Source organism: Castor canadensis, chromosome 2, assembly GCF_047511655.1.
Source record: "Castor canadensis chromosome 2, mCasCan1.hap1v2, whole genome shotgun sequence".
NCBI lineage: Eukaryota > Metazoa > Chordata > Mammalia > Rodentia > Castoridae > Castor > Castor canadensis.
The window spans coordinates 81,667,159-81,683,810 of record NC_133387.1 but is presented as its reverse complement, the minus strand read 5'-3'; the positions used below and the strand labels follow the sequence as shown (position 1 = coordinate 81,683,810).

At 35.4% G+C, this 16,652-nt stretch overlaps 1 protein-coding gene across 1 annotated transcript in view; it reads right to left on the bottom strand.

The window, feature by feature from the left end:
- Dnah11 (dynein axonemal heavy chain 11) overlaps positions 1 to 16,652 on the bottom strand; it is a 302,556-nt gene that overhangs the window by 36,457 nt on the left and 249,447 nt on the right. The window contains 3 exon segments of the mRNA XM_074065140.1: positions 2,532 to 2,672; positions 4,322 to 4,486; positions 13,601 to 13,805. Coding sequence (XP_073921241.1) covers positions 2,532 to 2,672; positions 4,322 to 4,486; positions 13,601 to 13,805 — 511 coding nt within the window.

Genomic DNA, 16,652 nt, shown 5'->3' with positions numbered 1-16,652 from the left:
TTTGCCTGTTTCTTCTTCCACTACCACTGCACCAAAACTACCTTTTTGTGTTTTGACTGAGTCTGATTTGAATCTGTAGATCAATTTGGAAAGAATGAACATCTTCACAATGTTGAGAATTACAATACATAAACAGCAAAAAAAAAAAAAATTACTAAATTTTTAGTAAGAAAAATCTTACACGCATTATATTTAAAGTATCCCAAGAGTTTCATGGTTTTAGAAATCATTGTAAATATTACTGAGCTATTAATTTTATTTCCCAATTGTTTGTTCCTCATCTATAGAAATACAAGGGGCTCTGTATATTTACTTTATATCCTGCAACTTTGCTGAAGACTCATTTTCAGTCTTAGTACCCTTTTTGTAGATTTCTTAGTATTTTCAACATTTGTGCTCAGGATATCTGTGGGGAAAAAAAAGAACTTTTCTTCTTTTTAAATCTTTGTGCTGTTTGTTGTCTTATTGCACAAGCTATAACTTCTAGTGCAGTGTTGAATAGAAATGCTTAGAGAAGATACTGTCATATTCCTCAACTTAGGAAAACATTTAATTTCTCAATTAAACATACTGTCTGCTGTTGATATTTATAGATGCCCTTTATAATGTTGAGACATTACCATCTATTCCTAGTTAACTGAGAGGTTCTTCCTTTTTTTAACCATGTGTTGAAATTTGTCAAATTCTTTGCATTAATTGAAATGATCATCTGTTTCTCTTTTATTCTGTTAATATAATTAATTACATAGTATAGTTTTTAAATGTTAAATCAACTTGTATTCCTTGCATAAATTCCACTAGGTAAGAATATATTGTGTTTTTTATATATGGCTGATACAGTACGCCAATCTTTTTTGGAGTTTTGCAGTAAGGTTCATAAGGAAGACTGCTTTGTAGTTTTCTTGTCTTGTAAAGTTTCAGTTTTGGTATTTGGGTAATCCTGGGCTGGCATGACTGGTTCAGTTTTGGTATTCTCCTCAGACTCTTGCTATTCTAAAATCCAATCACACTGTGATTGTCAAAACTTGTCTATACTAGTGACATATTAGCAGGAAGCCTATAAGTTAGGCTTCATTCTTCCTCTTCATCAACACCCACAACCACAGCCAATGCACTGCTGAGAGCAAGTGACTCCTGCTTCAAGAACCTCAAGTCTGTTCATTTCTCTCTGTTGTTATCATCACATCAGCCATCTGCTTGCAATCTTTCAATGACTTCTGGTTGTACACAGGATATAATCCAATAGCCCTAATGTGAGGGCTAGTGGGGCATGGTTCAACTGCTGAGAGCAAGTGACTCCTGCTTCAAGAACTTCAAGTCTGTTCATTTCTCTCTGTTGTTATCATCACATCAGCCATCTGCTTGCAATCTTTCAATGACTTCTGGTTGTACACGGGATATAATCCAATAGCCCTAATGTGAGGGCTAGTGGGGCATGGTTCAAGTGGTAGAAGATCTCACTCCTGAGTTCAAGCTGCAGTACCATCAAAGAAAAAAATGATTCCCCAGTGTTGTTGAGGAGACTCTGTGTGATCAAGTCCTTCCCGCATCTCTGGATTTGTCTCTTGTCACCTTCTTCCTCACTCTCACTCATTATCCTCTAGCCATATAGATTCATTCCTTTCCAGGAGTCCCCAAGCCCTTTCTATCTCTCATATCCCTGCTCCTCCAAACACTGTGTGTAAAGCTAAATACTAAATATCCTTCAGGTAAATGGCTAAAATGTCACTTTGTCTGGGAGGCCTTCCCTGAGCCCCAGTAAAGTTAAGTAGCCTCTTTCCCCCTATTATTGCATTTATAATTTTATAAACATATTTACATTTATAAAGATATGTATATTTATAAAAGAGGAGCTATATTTATCTATATCTAGCTATATCTACACTCATGTTTTCCCCCCAAAAGTATACACTGAGTGACAAGCATCTCTTATGATGATTGATTTCAATAAATATTTGTTTAAACAGGAATGGTTAGAATGAATGAACATTGCCCAGAAGCAGAATAATGCAGCATACAGAACACCATTTGCAATCCTGGGTCTCACCATTACAAAAGATGAACTCTTGGGCAATTTATTTAAAATGTGAAAATATTAGGTTTTTTTTCCATGAGAGCAAAGTGATGTACTTTAATTGGGATGTTATATGGTTAAAAAGTGACCTAAAGTATAACAGTGCCTTGTACATGTAACAGTCACTTAATAAATTTGTTTTCATTCTTTTCCCCCTTTGCCAAAGAACTATAAGGCAACTATATTTTCACAAAGTCAGATTAGGAGCTAAAAGAAAATTCCCTGTATTTAATAAATCCTGAAGAATGTTTAGAAATCATACACAAATGTAACAATGCCACATTGACAGTCTACCTCAAAGCCTTACTGAAAATTATAAATAAAAGTTCCTGAGAGAATGATAACTTCTTATTGGTGTTGTTAACTAGATCTGATCACTTAGACATAAATTCCTAGTTTCCAGAAACAAATCCAATCTTCTGAGGTTTTCAATTTTTCTTAGGCTATTCAGCATTACCTTCAAGGAGAACTGATAGATGGGGTTGATTTTTCTGAGGTCGTTAATAACAAAATAAAGGAGAGAAGCTCTTGCTGCCACTGGTCTGTAACACTCTCGGGCCTCATTGATTTCTCTTTCATTTTCTTTGGCTTCAATCACCTATAGTGGGATCAAACAGAATTAGCAACTTTTCTCCATTCATATCCTAGGAACAGAAGGACATATTTGAAATGGGGAAAGTATTGCTATTAAAATAGGTAACATGCCTGGCATCTTTGTGTGAGGTTTTCTAAAATTAGATTTTAAATAATTATTAACCCACTGAGTTTCAGTGAAAATGGACGTAACTCTAGCTGTTGTATTAACTACAGATTTAAACAAACCTAAGTGTCTTTGGTTTTACAGAATTTGTTTCTGAAGAATGTCACCTTCCTACCTCCCCTTTCTCTTTCAGGGTTTAATAACCCAGCTATATCACCTCCTAGGGATGGCTTTTAAAAGTCTGCCAGGTCAATTCAATGCCAATAAATTTATTAGGCAACAAGGTATATAAAAACAGCCAAGGTCAATAATACATCCAATAATTATGATTACTAAAAAGCCTTTATATGAAGACCCTCGACTATTTTAGTCTTACTGCACCATATCATCCATATGCTCATATATTTCCATTTATTTTTTATGTATTAGCCTCTGGGCACAGTCACAGAGATAATTAAAAAGAAAACCCACCATCATCAACCAACATATTCATTTTTATTCAAGGGTCAAAATGTCTATTTCCTTTTCTTCTAGAACTACTTGCTGTTGGGTCTATAGCTTTGTAAGAGACAACGTTTTCCCCTAAGTGTTTCTATGGGCTTGACTCATAATATTTGTGTATAAAGGAAAATAAAATGTACAGCAGAAAGGGAAGTCACTACATGGTGATATATTGAGAAGATAGGAAGCAACATTTTAAGAGACAATTAGAAGTTGACTTTGAAGCTAAGACTAATTTACTTAATTGCCCTAATCTTTACAATCTTAGAAGCCACCTAGGATTCACTTACTTAAAAGGATAGAGTAATTTGGGATTCCACTTCCTTGCTTAATTTAAGATGCATATATTGGATGTATAGTGACATGGCTTCTGCTGGGTAATTAATAGATTACTTAGTAATGAGGATTTCCAGAAAGCAAATCAGAGTCTAATTCTGACTTGGAACTATGGAATTTTAAGAATTAATGCCACGTGTGAGCGTCCAAAGTGAATACTATGTATACTGCATATTAGGACACATGTTGTACATTTAGCAGGAGGCCTACTTCACAAAAGTTTTTACTGGCTTTTAGGAAATGTCATATTTCCAGTGTAAACAATGCATTTGAGAACAGCAGGAGACTGTCAGTCTCCTGCCACTACAGGCCTGTAAACAAACCTTTAGCTGTAAGGATTTCTTTAAAATGTCCAACAGACTAGGAAACTTGCAGTGAGAAACTACAGGAAAACCTTTTTAGGTTTTCCACTATATGAGTCAGCAGGCTCCAATTTCCTTCAAGTCTGGTCACTCAAGAAAAATAATAGCCTAACAGAGTCTAACTTGAACAACTGGATCTCTGTGGAATTAAAAATGGAAGCTCAACTGCCCCCAACTTCATCCTAAGTCCCTCACAGTCCAATTTTTGAGGGTGGTTTGTTAAGTGACCTGAATTCTACAACATATCCATCCCCCCAGAGAATTTCCCACATTTGATTACACTATTGGCCCAAGCATTGAATTCAAATAAAGCCCTAACCCCACTGGACATCTTTTGCCCTTTCTTACTTTGCGCTCTATCTCTGCTGCGGTGGCCTTTGTCGTCTCCAATCTCTCTACCAGGTTGGTGTCGTCTAGGAAGCTCCCTTCTGCTGCAGAGAGGCGTAGGAGGAGGTCATCTTCTAGGTGCTTCAGCTGGATCTTAAAGTCATTTTGGTGCTTTGTCAAATCCAGCTAATGTGAACCAAGAAATGTGTGAGAAATGGTAATTTTTATACATGCTTGTCAAGGGGAGTTTCCTTTATCTCAAACTTCATGGCATCTATGTATATATATATATATGTATATGATATATATATATATATATATATATATATATATATATATATATATATATATATATATATATATACCATAAAACACATTTAACATTAAAACCATACTGATAAGTTTTAAAATTTCTTTTAGTAATTCAGAAGGCATGTTAAGATCTGCTAGGACTCCACGGTCTAGAGTATGAGCACTTATCACAATCGTTTTCCATCATGAACCTCCAGGAAGAATACATTAAAGAATATATTAGAAACTTTTGGTTTCCACTCTGATGCATAAAGAGCATGGGAGACTCACTTCTTTTGTCACAACAAGAAAAAAAGCTAAGCAGCAGTTCTACCAGGGAACTGAGGTCACAGGGCAAGCTGCCATCCTGAAAACTGGATAGGCAATGCAGAGAATCACTATTGGAACACTTAAATCCAACTGACCAGTTGCTGGAGGCAGAGCTGGAGAGTCAAAACCTTTTGGGGTCCCACTCACAGGGGGCCTTATACATTTTTGTTTCACTTCTAAAAGACCTACCAGGTTCTCACAGTAAAGATGGAAGAAAAATCCACTCCTGCTTGGGGCAGGGATAAAGTAATAATTTTGTGATAAGCTCAGGGGAAAGGCAACCATTTTAGACATGTCTAAAACTTTCTATTTCCTTTAGCAAAAGCCTGCCCACGAGGGAAACTACTTTACCAGGGCTAATGTGGCCTAGGGTGAGGGTAATTACACAGTTCATCCCTCTTGAGACTTTTTGACTCACACAGGAGGGGAAAAACTTTTCTGAAGGTCACAGACCAGTGACTCAGTCTACTCAAAAACCCCTGAGAGTTAATCATAAGAATAGAGAATGTTTACCTTCTAATGTATCTGGTATAATAGCGGATTATAAGTGAGAGAGTGCCAAGAAACAGATTTTATTTAAGTAAGGAGTTTTAGGGAAACTCAAAACAACAGGGAAATGAAAAATAAGGATACTGGAGAAAACTGAAGCCTATGACAGCCATAGTTGCAGTAAACATTAAACATACTCAATGTCATAGCCACATAAACAAAAAATTTTACATTAAATTCTACCTCATTTCCAACTATCCAATACATCATGACTGATTTTCAAAAAAAAAAAAAATACTGTCTGAAGAGAAAATACCAATCTCAGAACATGATGCAAGTATGGCAGAAAGTTTGGAATAATTGTAAGGGAAACTAAAAATAACTATGGTTCATGTAACAAGAGCTCTTTTGAAAAAAATGGACAGCATGCAAGATCACACTGACAATGTATGAACAGTTATGAAAACTTTAAGAAAGAATCAAAAGGGAAAAGTAAAAAATGCTGTGACAAAAATGAAAAATTCCTTTGATGGGCTCAGGAAGTAGGCTGACACTGCTGAATCAGAGAGTTTGAAGATGTGTCAATAGAAACTTCTTAACTGAAAAACAAAAAGGAAAAAACAAAGTTTGAAAAAGAAAAGAATACCCAAGAACTACAAAGTAAAGGTGATTAATTATAGAGGTACAACCTACATGTAATAGGAAAACCAGAATAAGAAGAAAGAGCAAAAGAAATACTGAAAATAGCAATAGCTAAGAATTTTCAAAATTGATAACAGACACCTCAGATCCAGGAAGCTTACATTAACAGAGAAGGATATCTAAAACTCTACACTTATGCTTATCACATTAAAATTGCAGAGAATCAAAGACAAAGAAAATCTTGAAAGAATCCCTGGCTTATGGAGGAGGATTAATGAGAATTACAGGGAACTTCTGTTGAGAAATTAAGCAGCCAAGAAAAGGAGTAGAATACTTTTAAAATTGTGGGAAAATAACCAACTAGAATTCTGCATCCTGTCAAATTATCCTTCAAAAGTGAAGGAGAAATAAAGGTTTTCTTAGACAAACAAAAACAGGGTAGACCTATTTTACCATAAGTGCTTAAAATAATTTCTTCATAAGCAAGGAGAACAAATCAGAAATTCAGATCTGCATAAAGAAAGTGCTAGAGAAGGAATAAATGAAGGTATTTTGTTTTTCTTAACTGAGCTGTTTGTTCAAAATAATAGGAGCATTAAAATATTCAGTGGATTTTTGTATACAGTGGAAACTATGGATAAATATAATGAATGACAGCAATGTTATACAAGGTAGGAAGGAAGAAATCAGAGTTCTCTGTGAAATGTTTCCTGCATTACCTATGAGGCAGTATAGTATAATTGAAAGTGGATGTAGGTCAGCTGGTGCAAAGACTAAAGCAACCACTGACATTTTTAAGAAAGAAGTATAGTATACATGCTAAGAGAGAAGAGATACAAATCATATAGAATGCTTAATTAAAATTGGGGAAGGCAAAAAGAGAGGAAAAGACAAAACCAAATGAAAAAAAGAAAATGAGTAAATAAATAAAAAATGGCAAATATGGTAGATATTAATCCAATCATATGAATAATCTTTTAGAATGTGAATTGTTTAAATAAATTAATTAAGAGACAGAGACAGTCAGAGTAGATAAATATCAGGACCCAACTATCTGTTGTCTATAAAATCCAACTTTGAATATAAAGATGTAAATAGATTAAAGGTACAAGAATAGAAAAAGAAGGGCTGGTGTGAGTGGCTCAAGTAGTAAGAGCACCTACCTAGCAAGCGTGAGGGTCCTGAGCTCAAATCCCAGTGCCTCAAAAACAAAACAAAACAAAAAACAATAAAGAATAGAAAATTGTATATCATACTAGCACCAATCAAAAGAAAGCTGGAGCAGTTATTTTAATTTCAAGCAGATCAGATATTAGAATGAGGAAAATTACCAAGAAAAGATGTATTACCTAATAATAAAGGGCTCAATTCTATAAGAAAGTGTAGCTATCTTTAACGTTTATGAACCTAACAACAGAGTATAAACTACATAAGACAGACAGTGATAGAACCGCAAAGAGAAAAAGACAAGCTCACTGTGGTAGCTGGGGAACTCACAACTCCCAAAGCTATAACTGACAGACCAGTAAGGATGTAACTGAACTAAACATCACTAATCAACTAGACCAACTGACATTTATAAAGTTCTTCCAATAACAGCAAAATCAAAATTTTTTTCATGGAACATTCTCCAAGATGGACCAAATAGTGGGCCATAAAACACACTGTAAAAGTTTGAATCACAGAAAGTATGTTCCTACACCACTATAAAATTAAATAAGAAGCTTATAACAAAAAAGGCTAGAAAATACCAAAGTATTTGGAGATTAAACAACATACACTTCAAAATAACAGGAAATAAGCAATTTTGTGAGAAATTTAAAACATTTTGGAATAAGTTAAAATGAAGATAAAATGTAACTGCCATTACATAAGATTGTAAAAATGTAGTATAAGCAGTGCCTAAAGGAAAATTTACAGCACTGACTTCATATATAAGAAAAGATCTAAAGCAAATTATATATGCTTTCACCTTAGGAAACAAGAGAAAAAAGATCAATATAAACGCAAAGCAAGTGGGAAATAATAAAAATTCGAGCAGAAATCAATGAAATTTAAAATATGAAGCCAATAAGTCGCTTAAATTGGACTATAAATATACATGTATGTGGAAATGCCCAAGGAAACTCCTCATGTAGCTATCCTACAAGCAAAAATGACATTTTTCTTCTTTTTTTTCCTTATATAAAATTGGAGAACAGGAGGGCAGAGCAGGTCCTGAGGGGTGGCGGGGGGGGGGGGTGTCTGGTAATGTTGGGAGGGGGAAGGAGGTGGGGAAACGGTGATGGAGGGTGAATATGCTGCAAATACTGTGTATCCATGTATATAAATGGAAAAATGGTATCTGTTGAAACTGTTTCAGGAAGTGGGGAAGGGAAATAAAGGAGAATGGTGGAGGGGATAAATTCAAGTATGAGTTATTTGTTATACTGTAAGAATTTTGTAAATGTCATAATGTACCCATACCCAGCACAATAAAAAAAAAAGTAAAAGAAAAAAAAATCAATAAAACTAAAAGCTTGTTTCTTGAAAGGATCAATAAAATTATGACCTTCTAGTCAGGCTAAAAGAGAAAGAAAGAAAAGGTGGGGGGAGAGAAGCATGAAGTATTAATATCAGAATGAAAGAGGGGGAAACAGAACGATTCCATGGACATAAAAGGATTATTATGAACAACTGTGTACCTACAAATTTGGGAGACACAATCTGTAAAAACATTCAGGCAAGAAAAAAAGTAATCTGATTAGGCATAGATCTACTAAAGAAATAGAATCAATAATTAATAACCTTCCTAAAAAAGAAAGTACTGGGTCCAAATGATTGCAATTAGTGAGTTCTATCAAAGACTTAAGAAATAATAATTTCTTCCAAAAGATAGAACCTGAAATGGCACTTCCTGTCTCATTCTGTAGAGTCAGCATTGCTATAATTACCAAAACTAGATAAAGGCATTACAAGAAAGAAAAACTAGGTATCAATATCATTCATGAGCATAAATGTGAAAATCCTCAGTAAAATATTAGCAAAACAAATCCAATAATGTATAAAATTAATTATACGCCACAATCAAGTGGGATTTATTGCAGGTATGCAAGGCTGGTTCAATATTCAAAAATTAAGTGATGGAATCTGTTATACAACAGGCTAAAGATGAAAAATATGACCAGATCAACAAAAGCAGGAAAAAATATTTGATAAAATCCAACTGCCAGCAAAGTAGAAAGAGAGAGGAATTTCCTCAACTTGATAAAGAATATGTAAAAAGGAGACTTACAGCTAACATTGTACCTAATGGTGAGATGCTAGATGTTCCCCTCTGCCATCCCCAAAGACAGGGAACAAGGCAAGGAAGCCCCCTTTCACCAATTTTTTTCAACAGTATACTGAAACTTCTAACTAATCCATAAATAAAAAAAAAGAAGAAAAATAAAAAGTATAACTGTCTTTGTTCATAGGTGGCATGATTGTTTTATGTAGAAAATTCCAAAGAATTAAACTAATTAAATTTGCAGGATACAGGTTAATATACAAAGGCAACTTTTTTTTTCTACAGGCCAGCAACAACTGACAGGAATTTGTAATTTAAAACACGATATCATTTACATTAGCATCAAAATGCTAAAATATTTAGGTATAAATCTAACTAAATATATTGAAGATCTATTCTGGAGAATTCTACAAAACTCTGATGAGGGCTGGGTGCAATGTCTCAAGCCTGTAATTCTAGCAACTCAGGAGGCAAAGGTTGGGAAGATCGTGTTTCCAGGGTAGCCTGAACAAAAAGTTCACAAGTTTCCATCTCAGCCAATAAAAGCTGGGTGCAGTGTGCATGCCTGTCATCCCAGCTACACAGGACACATAAATAAGTGGATAGTGGTTCAAGGTGACATAAAGTGAGACCCTAAAGCAAAAAAGAGCTAAGGAAGAGGCTCAAGTGGTAGAGTACCTTTCTAGCAATTGCAAAGCCCTGAGTTCCAACTCCACTACTGCCAAAAAAAAAAAAAAAAAGAGTTGTTCTACATTCATGGATAGGAAAACTCAATATTGTTACTACATCAATTATTCATGTCTGGGATTCAAAGCAATATTAATCAAAATCTCTGTGAAATTTGACAGTCTGATTCTAAAACTTCCTTTGAAAGGATAAGATCCAGAATTGTCCATAGTGCACTGAAAGAAAAAAGTCAGAAGATTGTTATTACCTGACTTAAAGACTTAAAAATCTAGAGTAATCAAGACAGTGTGATATCGATAAAAGAACAGAACAGAACAGAACAGAGACATTAGAAACAGATCCACAGAAATATGGTCAAGTGATCTTTGACAAGGAGCAAAAGTAAGTCAAAGAAGAAAAGATAATGCTTTCAACAAATGTTGCTAGAACAACTGGATATGCACTTGCAAAAGAATGAAGTTGAATACCTACCTTACAATAGATATAAAAATTAACTTAAAATTGATTCCAGGCCTAAATTTAAATGCTAAAACTATAAAGCTTCCAAAAGAATCGTAAGACTGAATCTTCATGAGCTGTATCAGTCAATGACACTAAAAGCATAGGCAACAAATAAAAAATAGGTAAACTGGACTTGGCTAAAAGTACAGATCTTGTTCTTCAAAGGACATCATCAAAAAGAGAATGAAAAGATAATAGAACAAGAGAAAATTTTTGTACATAATAATCCAATGATTATTATCTAATATTCAGAATATATAAAGACCTGCTGCAACTCATCAGTAAAGACAATCTAATTTTAAAAATACACGTTTTTAAATAGACATTTCCCCAAAGAATAAAAATAAAAGGCCAATAAATACTGAAAAGATGTTCCACGTGTTTGGACTCTGGGAAATTAAACATCAGGAGGAAGCACTTCACCTCTATCAAGATGGAGCAGTAGAAATGTAAAATGTCACAGCCACTTTGAAACCAGTCTGGCCATCAAATGGAAACAGAGTTACTGTATTGCTGAGCAATTCTGCTCCTAGATGGATATCCAAGAGAACTGAAAACAAATGTCCACTCAAAGACCTGCACAAGATGTTCAAAGCAGTATCCATTACACCTAAAAAGGGGAAACAGTCCAGATGCCCATCAACTGATAAGGGGATGGATTAACTGCTATCTATTCATACAAAGGAATATTATTCATGCAGAAAGAGGAATTCAAAATTGTACACACTACAACATGGAAAAAATTTGAAAACAACAAGCTAATTGTTCTTAATTTTCACATCACAGAAATACTATTCATTGTTTCAGTTTTCAAATTTATTCTTCTGCATTTTAATCTATGTGCGTACCATTTATTCCTTTTAATACTCTTAACTGTCTCTTTTATTCTTGATTGGTCTATCTACTAGTTTCTTTATCCCCTTAGAATTAGTGATTTTTTTTTTTTGCTAATTTCTGTTTCTCTAATTTTAAAAATTATTTTCTGATTTTGCATTTTTATTGCTGCCTTATTTCTACGTCTTTAGGCTTACCCTGATGTTTTCTTGTTTGCAGTGTATTTAATGCTAAATTTTATTATTTTTAGTGTTTTTTCTTAATGTACTTAGAAATTGTTAAGTACAAGCTCCTTAATTTTTTCAACCTTACTCCATAATTCATTTGCATTAAAAAAATTATTAGCATGCATTAATTTACAAAGTGAGAGGCTTCATGATATTTCCATATATGCATGTAATATACTTTGATTATATTCACTCCCTCACTCTTCTCATCCCCTTCCTTTTAAAAACCTTCTTGTAAAATTTTTAAATGGGTTCCATTATGACCCTTTCATATGTGCACACAATGTACTTTGATCATCTTATCTTCCCCTTGCTCTTTTATTTCTTTTCCTCCCACTTCCCTTGCTTCCTCCCATCCAATAGCTGTCCTTTAATGTTCACTTCCTTCTTTATAGATCTAGAGTCTGCATATGAGAGGAAGCATGCAGTTCTTGTCTTTACTCAGTCTGACTTAACTTCACTTAACATGATCTTCAGTTCCATCGTTTTCCTGCAAATAACACAATTCCATCTTTATGGCTGAATAACACTGCATAGTGTATATATACTGCATTTTATTTATCCATTTATTTGTTGATGGGCACCTAGGCTGATTCCTTACCTTGGCTGTTGTGAATAGTGCTACTATAAACATGGTTGTGCAGGTGTCTTTATTGAATACTGGCTTGCATTTCCTTTGGGTATATGCCCAGGAGGGGTATAGCAGGATCATATGGCAGTTCTATTTTTTGAGGAACCTCCAGACTGATTTACATACTGGCTACACTAATTTATTTTCTATCAACAGTGTATTAGGTGAGAGTTCCTTTTATTCCTTTATATCTTCCTAGCATTTGTTTCTTTTCTTTTTTTGGTGGTGCTGGAATTTGAACTCAGGGCCTTGCACTTGCTAGGCAAGCACTCTACTACTTGAGCCACACTCTCAGCCCTTTTTGTTTAGGTTATTTTTCAAATAGGGTCTCACATTTTTTGCCTGGGGCTGGCCTCTAACTAGAATCATCCTACCTGTGGTCTGCTGACCACAGCTGGGATTGCAGGTCTTCTGAGATGGGGTCTTGCTAAATTCTTGCCTGGGGTTGGCCTCCAACTGTCATCCTCCCAATGCTACCCCCAGCCCCCATCTCCAGTTCCCCAGTAAATGTGTACCACCATACCTGGCCCTATTTGTTTTCTTGATAGCCATTCTGACTGGGGTGAGATGGAATCTTTTCTTCTTTTTTTTGCAGAGGTCGGAAAGATTTTATTTGTAGAGAATTTAGTTGGAGAAAAGAGAAGAGAAAGACTGCATATTGGAGAATGCAGAGGGATCCGGAAACCGGTGATCCCCGTGAGATGGAATCTTAATGACGTTTTGATTTGCATTTCCTTTATGACTAAGATGTTAAAGACTTCTTTTTTTGTAAGCTATCTATTCAATATATTTGATTCATTTGCCCATTAATTGGATTATTTACTCTCTTGATGCTTCATTTTTTGATCTCTTTATATATTCTAAATATTAATCCCTTTTTGGATGAAAAACTCACAAAAATTTTCTCTCATTCTGTAGGCTGTCTTTTTACTTTAATAATTGTTTCCTTTGATGTGCAGAAACTTTAAATTTGAAGCAATCCCATTTGCAAGTCTTGCTCTTATTTCCTGTTACTGGAGTTCTATTGAGAAAGTTGCCTCTGTCTATATTTTGAAGTGTTTTCTCCTTTATGTGCATTCTTTTTCCCTCCAACTAAATTGACCTATTATCACCCAACCTACCTGGGTACATAACTACGTCTATATCCCTGCTTACAATGAGTGATATGCCTCTGTGCTTGTCCTGGTCCTAAGCACCAAACAGGACCATCTCCTGCCTGTGGGCATAACCTAGTTACCCGGCACTTATCAAGAGGAACTTGGAATTCTTAACTTTTCACATGTATTTTTGATTTTCTCAGTTAGATTACAAGACCTTGGAGGGCAAGAATCCTATCTTATATGGTTGTGTTTTGAATATAATTTGTACACAGGGTGGTGGAGTGATTTAATAGTTTTTACCTTGAGTGTCTCCAAATCTGGTCTTTCAATACTGACAACCTCTGCCAGCAGCTGGGCTTCAAGACCATCTTCCGTGACCATGAAATTGAGGAGGGTTGTCTGAGCTTGTAATTCTGGTTTATAGTGAGGATTTGCCAGTTTTGTGTGAAGGATAAGACGGAAGTTCTTGTTAAATTCACATTCTTTATCTCCAATCCTGATATACCTACAGGGGGCACAACAGATATTCAGGAGAGGCCTTGAAGGGGTCTCTGATAATATACCTAGGCCAAAGGACCAGGAGATTAAGGTTTTCCACTACTCCATGTTTTCCTAAAATATAGGAAGAATAGGAATTATCTTCTAAATCTCTGGATAAATTTCTTCACATGTGAACTGGTGACAACAGTAGTACTCACCCATGACATGGTTGTAACAAAATGCAATCAATCGTATAACAGCAAATGTCAATTTTATTATGCCTCCTGTGATTTAACCTATGCTAGAACAATAATGTCGCCATTTTGTAAATCAGCGGCCATTTTATCCTCAGGCCTCACTTGAGAAATGGAGCCATTCCCAATAACAGCCCTGCCCTTAAACAGAAATTCCCGTGCTCTAAGACAAGCTCCACCCTTACCGGGAGGACTCCTGGCTCAGAGTCTGTGCTGCGCCATATTTCTCCCCCCGCCACCAGCCTGGCAGTTCGGGCCTGCCATTAAACCTTGCTCTTGGACGTGAGACTTTTCTCCTGAGCTTTCTTTATGAGCAGCGTTTTTCCTAACAACCTATATTAAACATTGTGATTGTTTTTACTTATTTTCAAAGCATTTTCACATAAAATCATAAAACATACTGTTACTCTTTAAGGATAAAACACATGCATGTGCTGATGTATATATTTGAGCACATATTAAGTATATATCTATTTTTAAATGTGCTTTTAAAAGTGTGAAATATTTTTGTAAAATATTAAAATACACATATACTATGTTATTAAATACCATCAATAATTTATTAATTTTTCTATAAATAAAATACTAAAAATGCATACATACTTAAAATTATTTTTTAACTATCTTTGGCCTGTTTGTGTTTCCTTTTCTGCTAGGAACCTGGTATTAGAATATAGTAGATAGAAACCTTTTGATTCATTCAACAGACAGAGAAAGCAAAGCCATGAACACTGGCACTTCTCAAGCTTTCCAGCTAAGGTGGCCTGAACTATGTAGAATTGAAATTTACAGAAGCAACCTGCAACTGTGGCTGAAGTCAGGAGCCTCTTCTCACTTTTCTACTTTATCTTAAACTCACAAATACTCTGGAGTCTTCCCTGTTAAATGTATAGAACATTTTGATTGTAGAGATGTTACAAGCAAAATGATAGGTTTTTATGCAAAATTTATATTAGATTTAAATTAAATAGGCTATTTTAAATAACCCATGAGAGGAAAAAATATTTGCCACCTATCTCACTGACTTACAGGTGAGATGGTATTTCACAGAGTTTACCAATTTTGAGATACTTGGTATTTTTAAAAGAAAAGACACTAAATAACAGGTCCAGCATTTATTTGCAACAGTTCTTAAAAAACAATTTGAGGAGATGCGGCAATGTCTCAGAAACATGTGCTATTGGCACGTGTTTTATAACTGTCTTGCTCACAACTTGTCTACTTGTCTTGTGTACACAGTAGGAAGGTGCCTATAATCCACTGGTAACTATTTAGAGACATTTTCATGAGACGACTTGATTTCATGTGTGGAGATTATAAAAAATTATTATTTTCTTATATCACTAAAGCTTTAGTCACCTGAATATGAATTAAGACTCCTGAAGGACTAAGCAGGCTTGTCACCTACCATCTTCACCCATCTCTGAGACTGAGTTCCCACTACAGGGTGATTGCACATTGGCATAAAAAACATCTCAGTTGGTAAGTGTGTAAGCTTGAAAAGGAGTTGCCAACAAGCCCCTTGGAAAGCCAGTCTTTATTAAGTTGAAAGCTGAATTCATTCACTTTATCTAGTTCTAGCTTGTTTTTACTTTATCAGTATATCCTAGCATTCTGTTCTTTTCTGGAGGAAAATGAGCAATTTAGCTAGCAACTCACTTCTGACTAAACCAGTATATACCCATGTACACTGTACTTTCCTTTTTTATTGAAAAGACAATTTTTTAAATGTAAGTATTGATATCACTGTTAAAAACAAGAAAGCTGAGAACATTTAGAAGTGAATGAACCACAGGTAAAGTATTATTAGTGAACCAGGCAGGCTGCTAGTACATCTCATGAGGATAGTGACCCTGACCCTGAGTTTGTTTTATAGACCATGGACCTTACACCATTTGTCACAAATCTGAACATTTTTTCTAGTTGATATTATGCGCACCTAAATAATCATATATATGACTTTTTTTTCAGTACTGGGGATTGAACTCAGGGCAAGCACTCTACCACTGGAGCCACACCCTCAGTTCTTTTGCTTTTAATTTGTTTTTCAGATAGGGTCCAGGCTTGCCTGGAACCATGATCTTCCGACCTCTGCCTCCTGACTAGCTGGGATTACAGATGTAACTAACTTGTCCTGGTGGAGTGGCTCAAGTGGTAGAGCACCTGCCTACCATGCTTGAGGCCCTGAGCTCAAACCCCAGTGCTGCCCACCCCCCAAATAAATAGAGAGAAAGAGAGAGAGAGAGAGAGAGAGAGAGAGAGAGAGAGAGAGAGAAATAGGATCTCATTAACTTCTTTTTCAGGCTGGTCTTGGACCTTATTCCTCCTGTCTCTGCCTCATAGGTATCTGAGATTTCAGGTGTGTGCCACCATACCTGGTCAAAGAATATATCTTCAGTCATTTGTGTTATCAAGAAATACACTGCAACCAAACATTCATTCACTTAACCAGCATTGACTGAACACCTACACTATGCCAGGCTGTTGAGAGTTTTTTAGGTATGGGGTATATAATCGTAACCAAGACAAACAAGGTCTCTGCACACACAAGCATCATCACTACTTCCTCATAGCAGGCATTGTGAGTATTTCAAACGCTGACTCATGTATTGTTTATT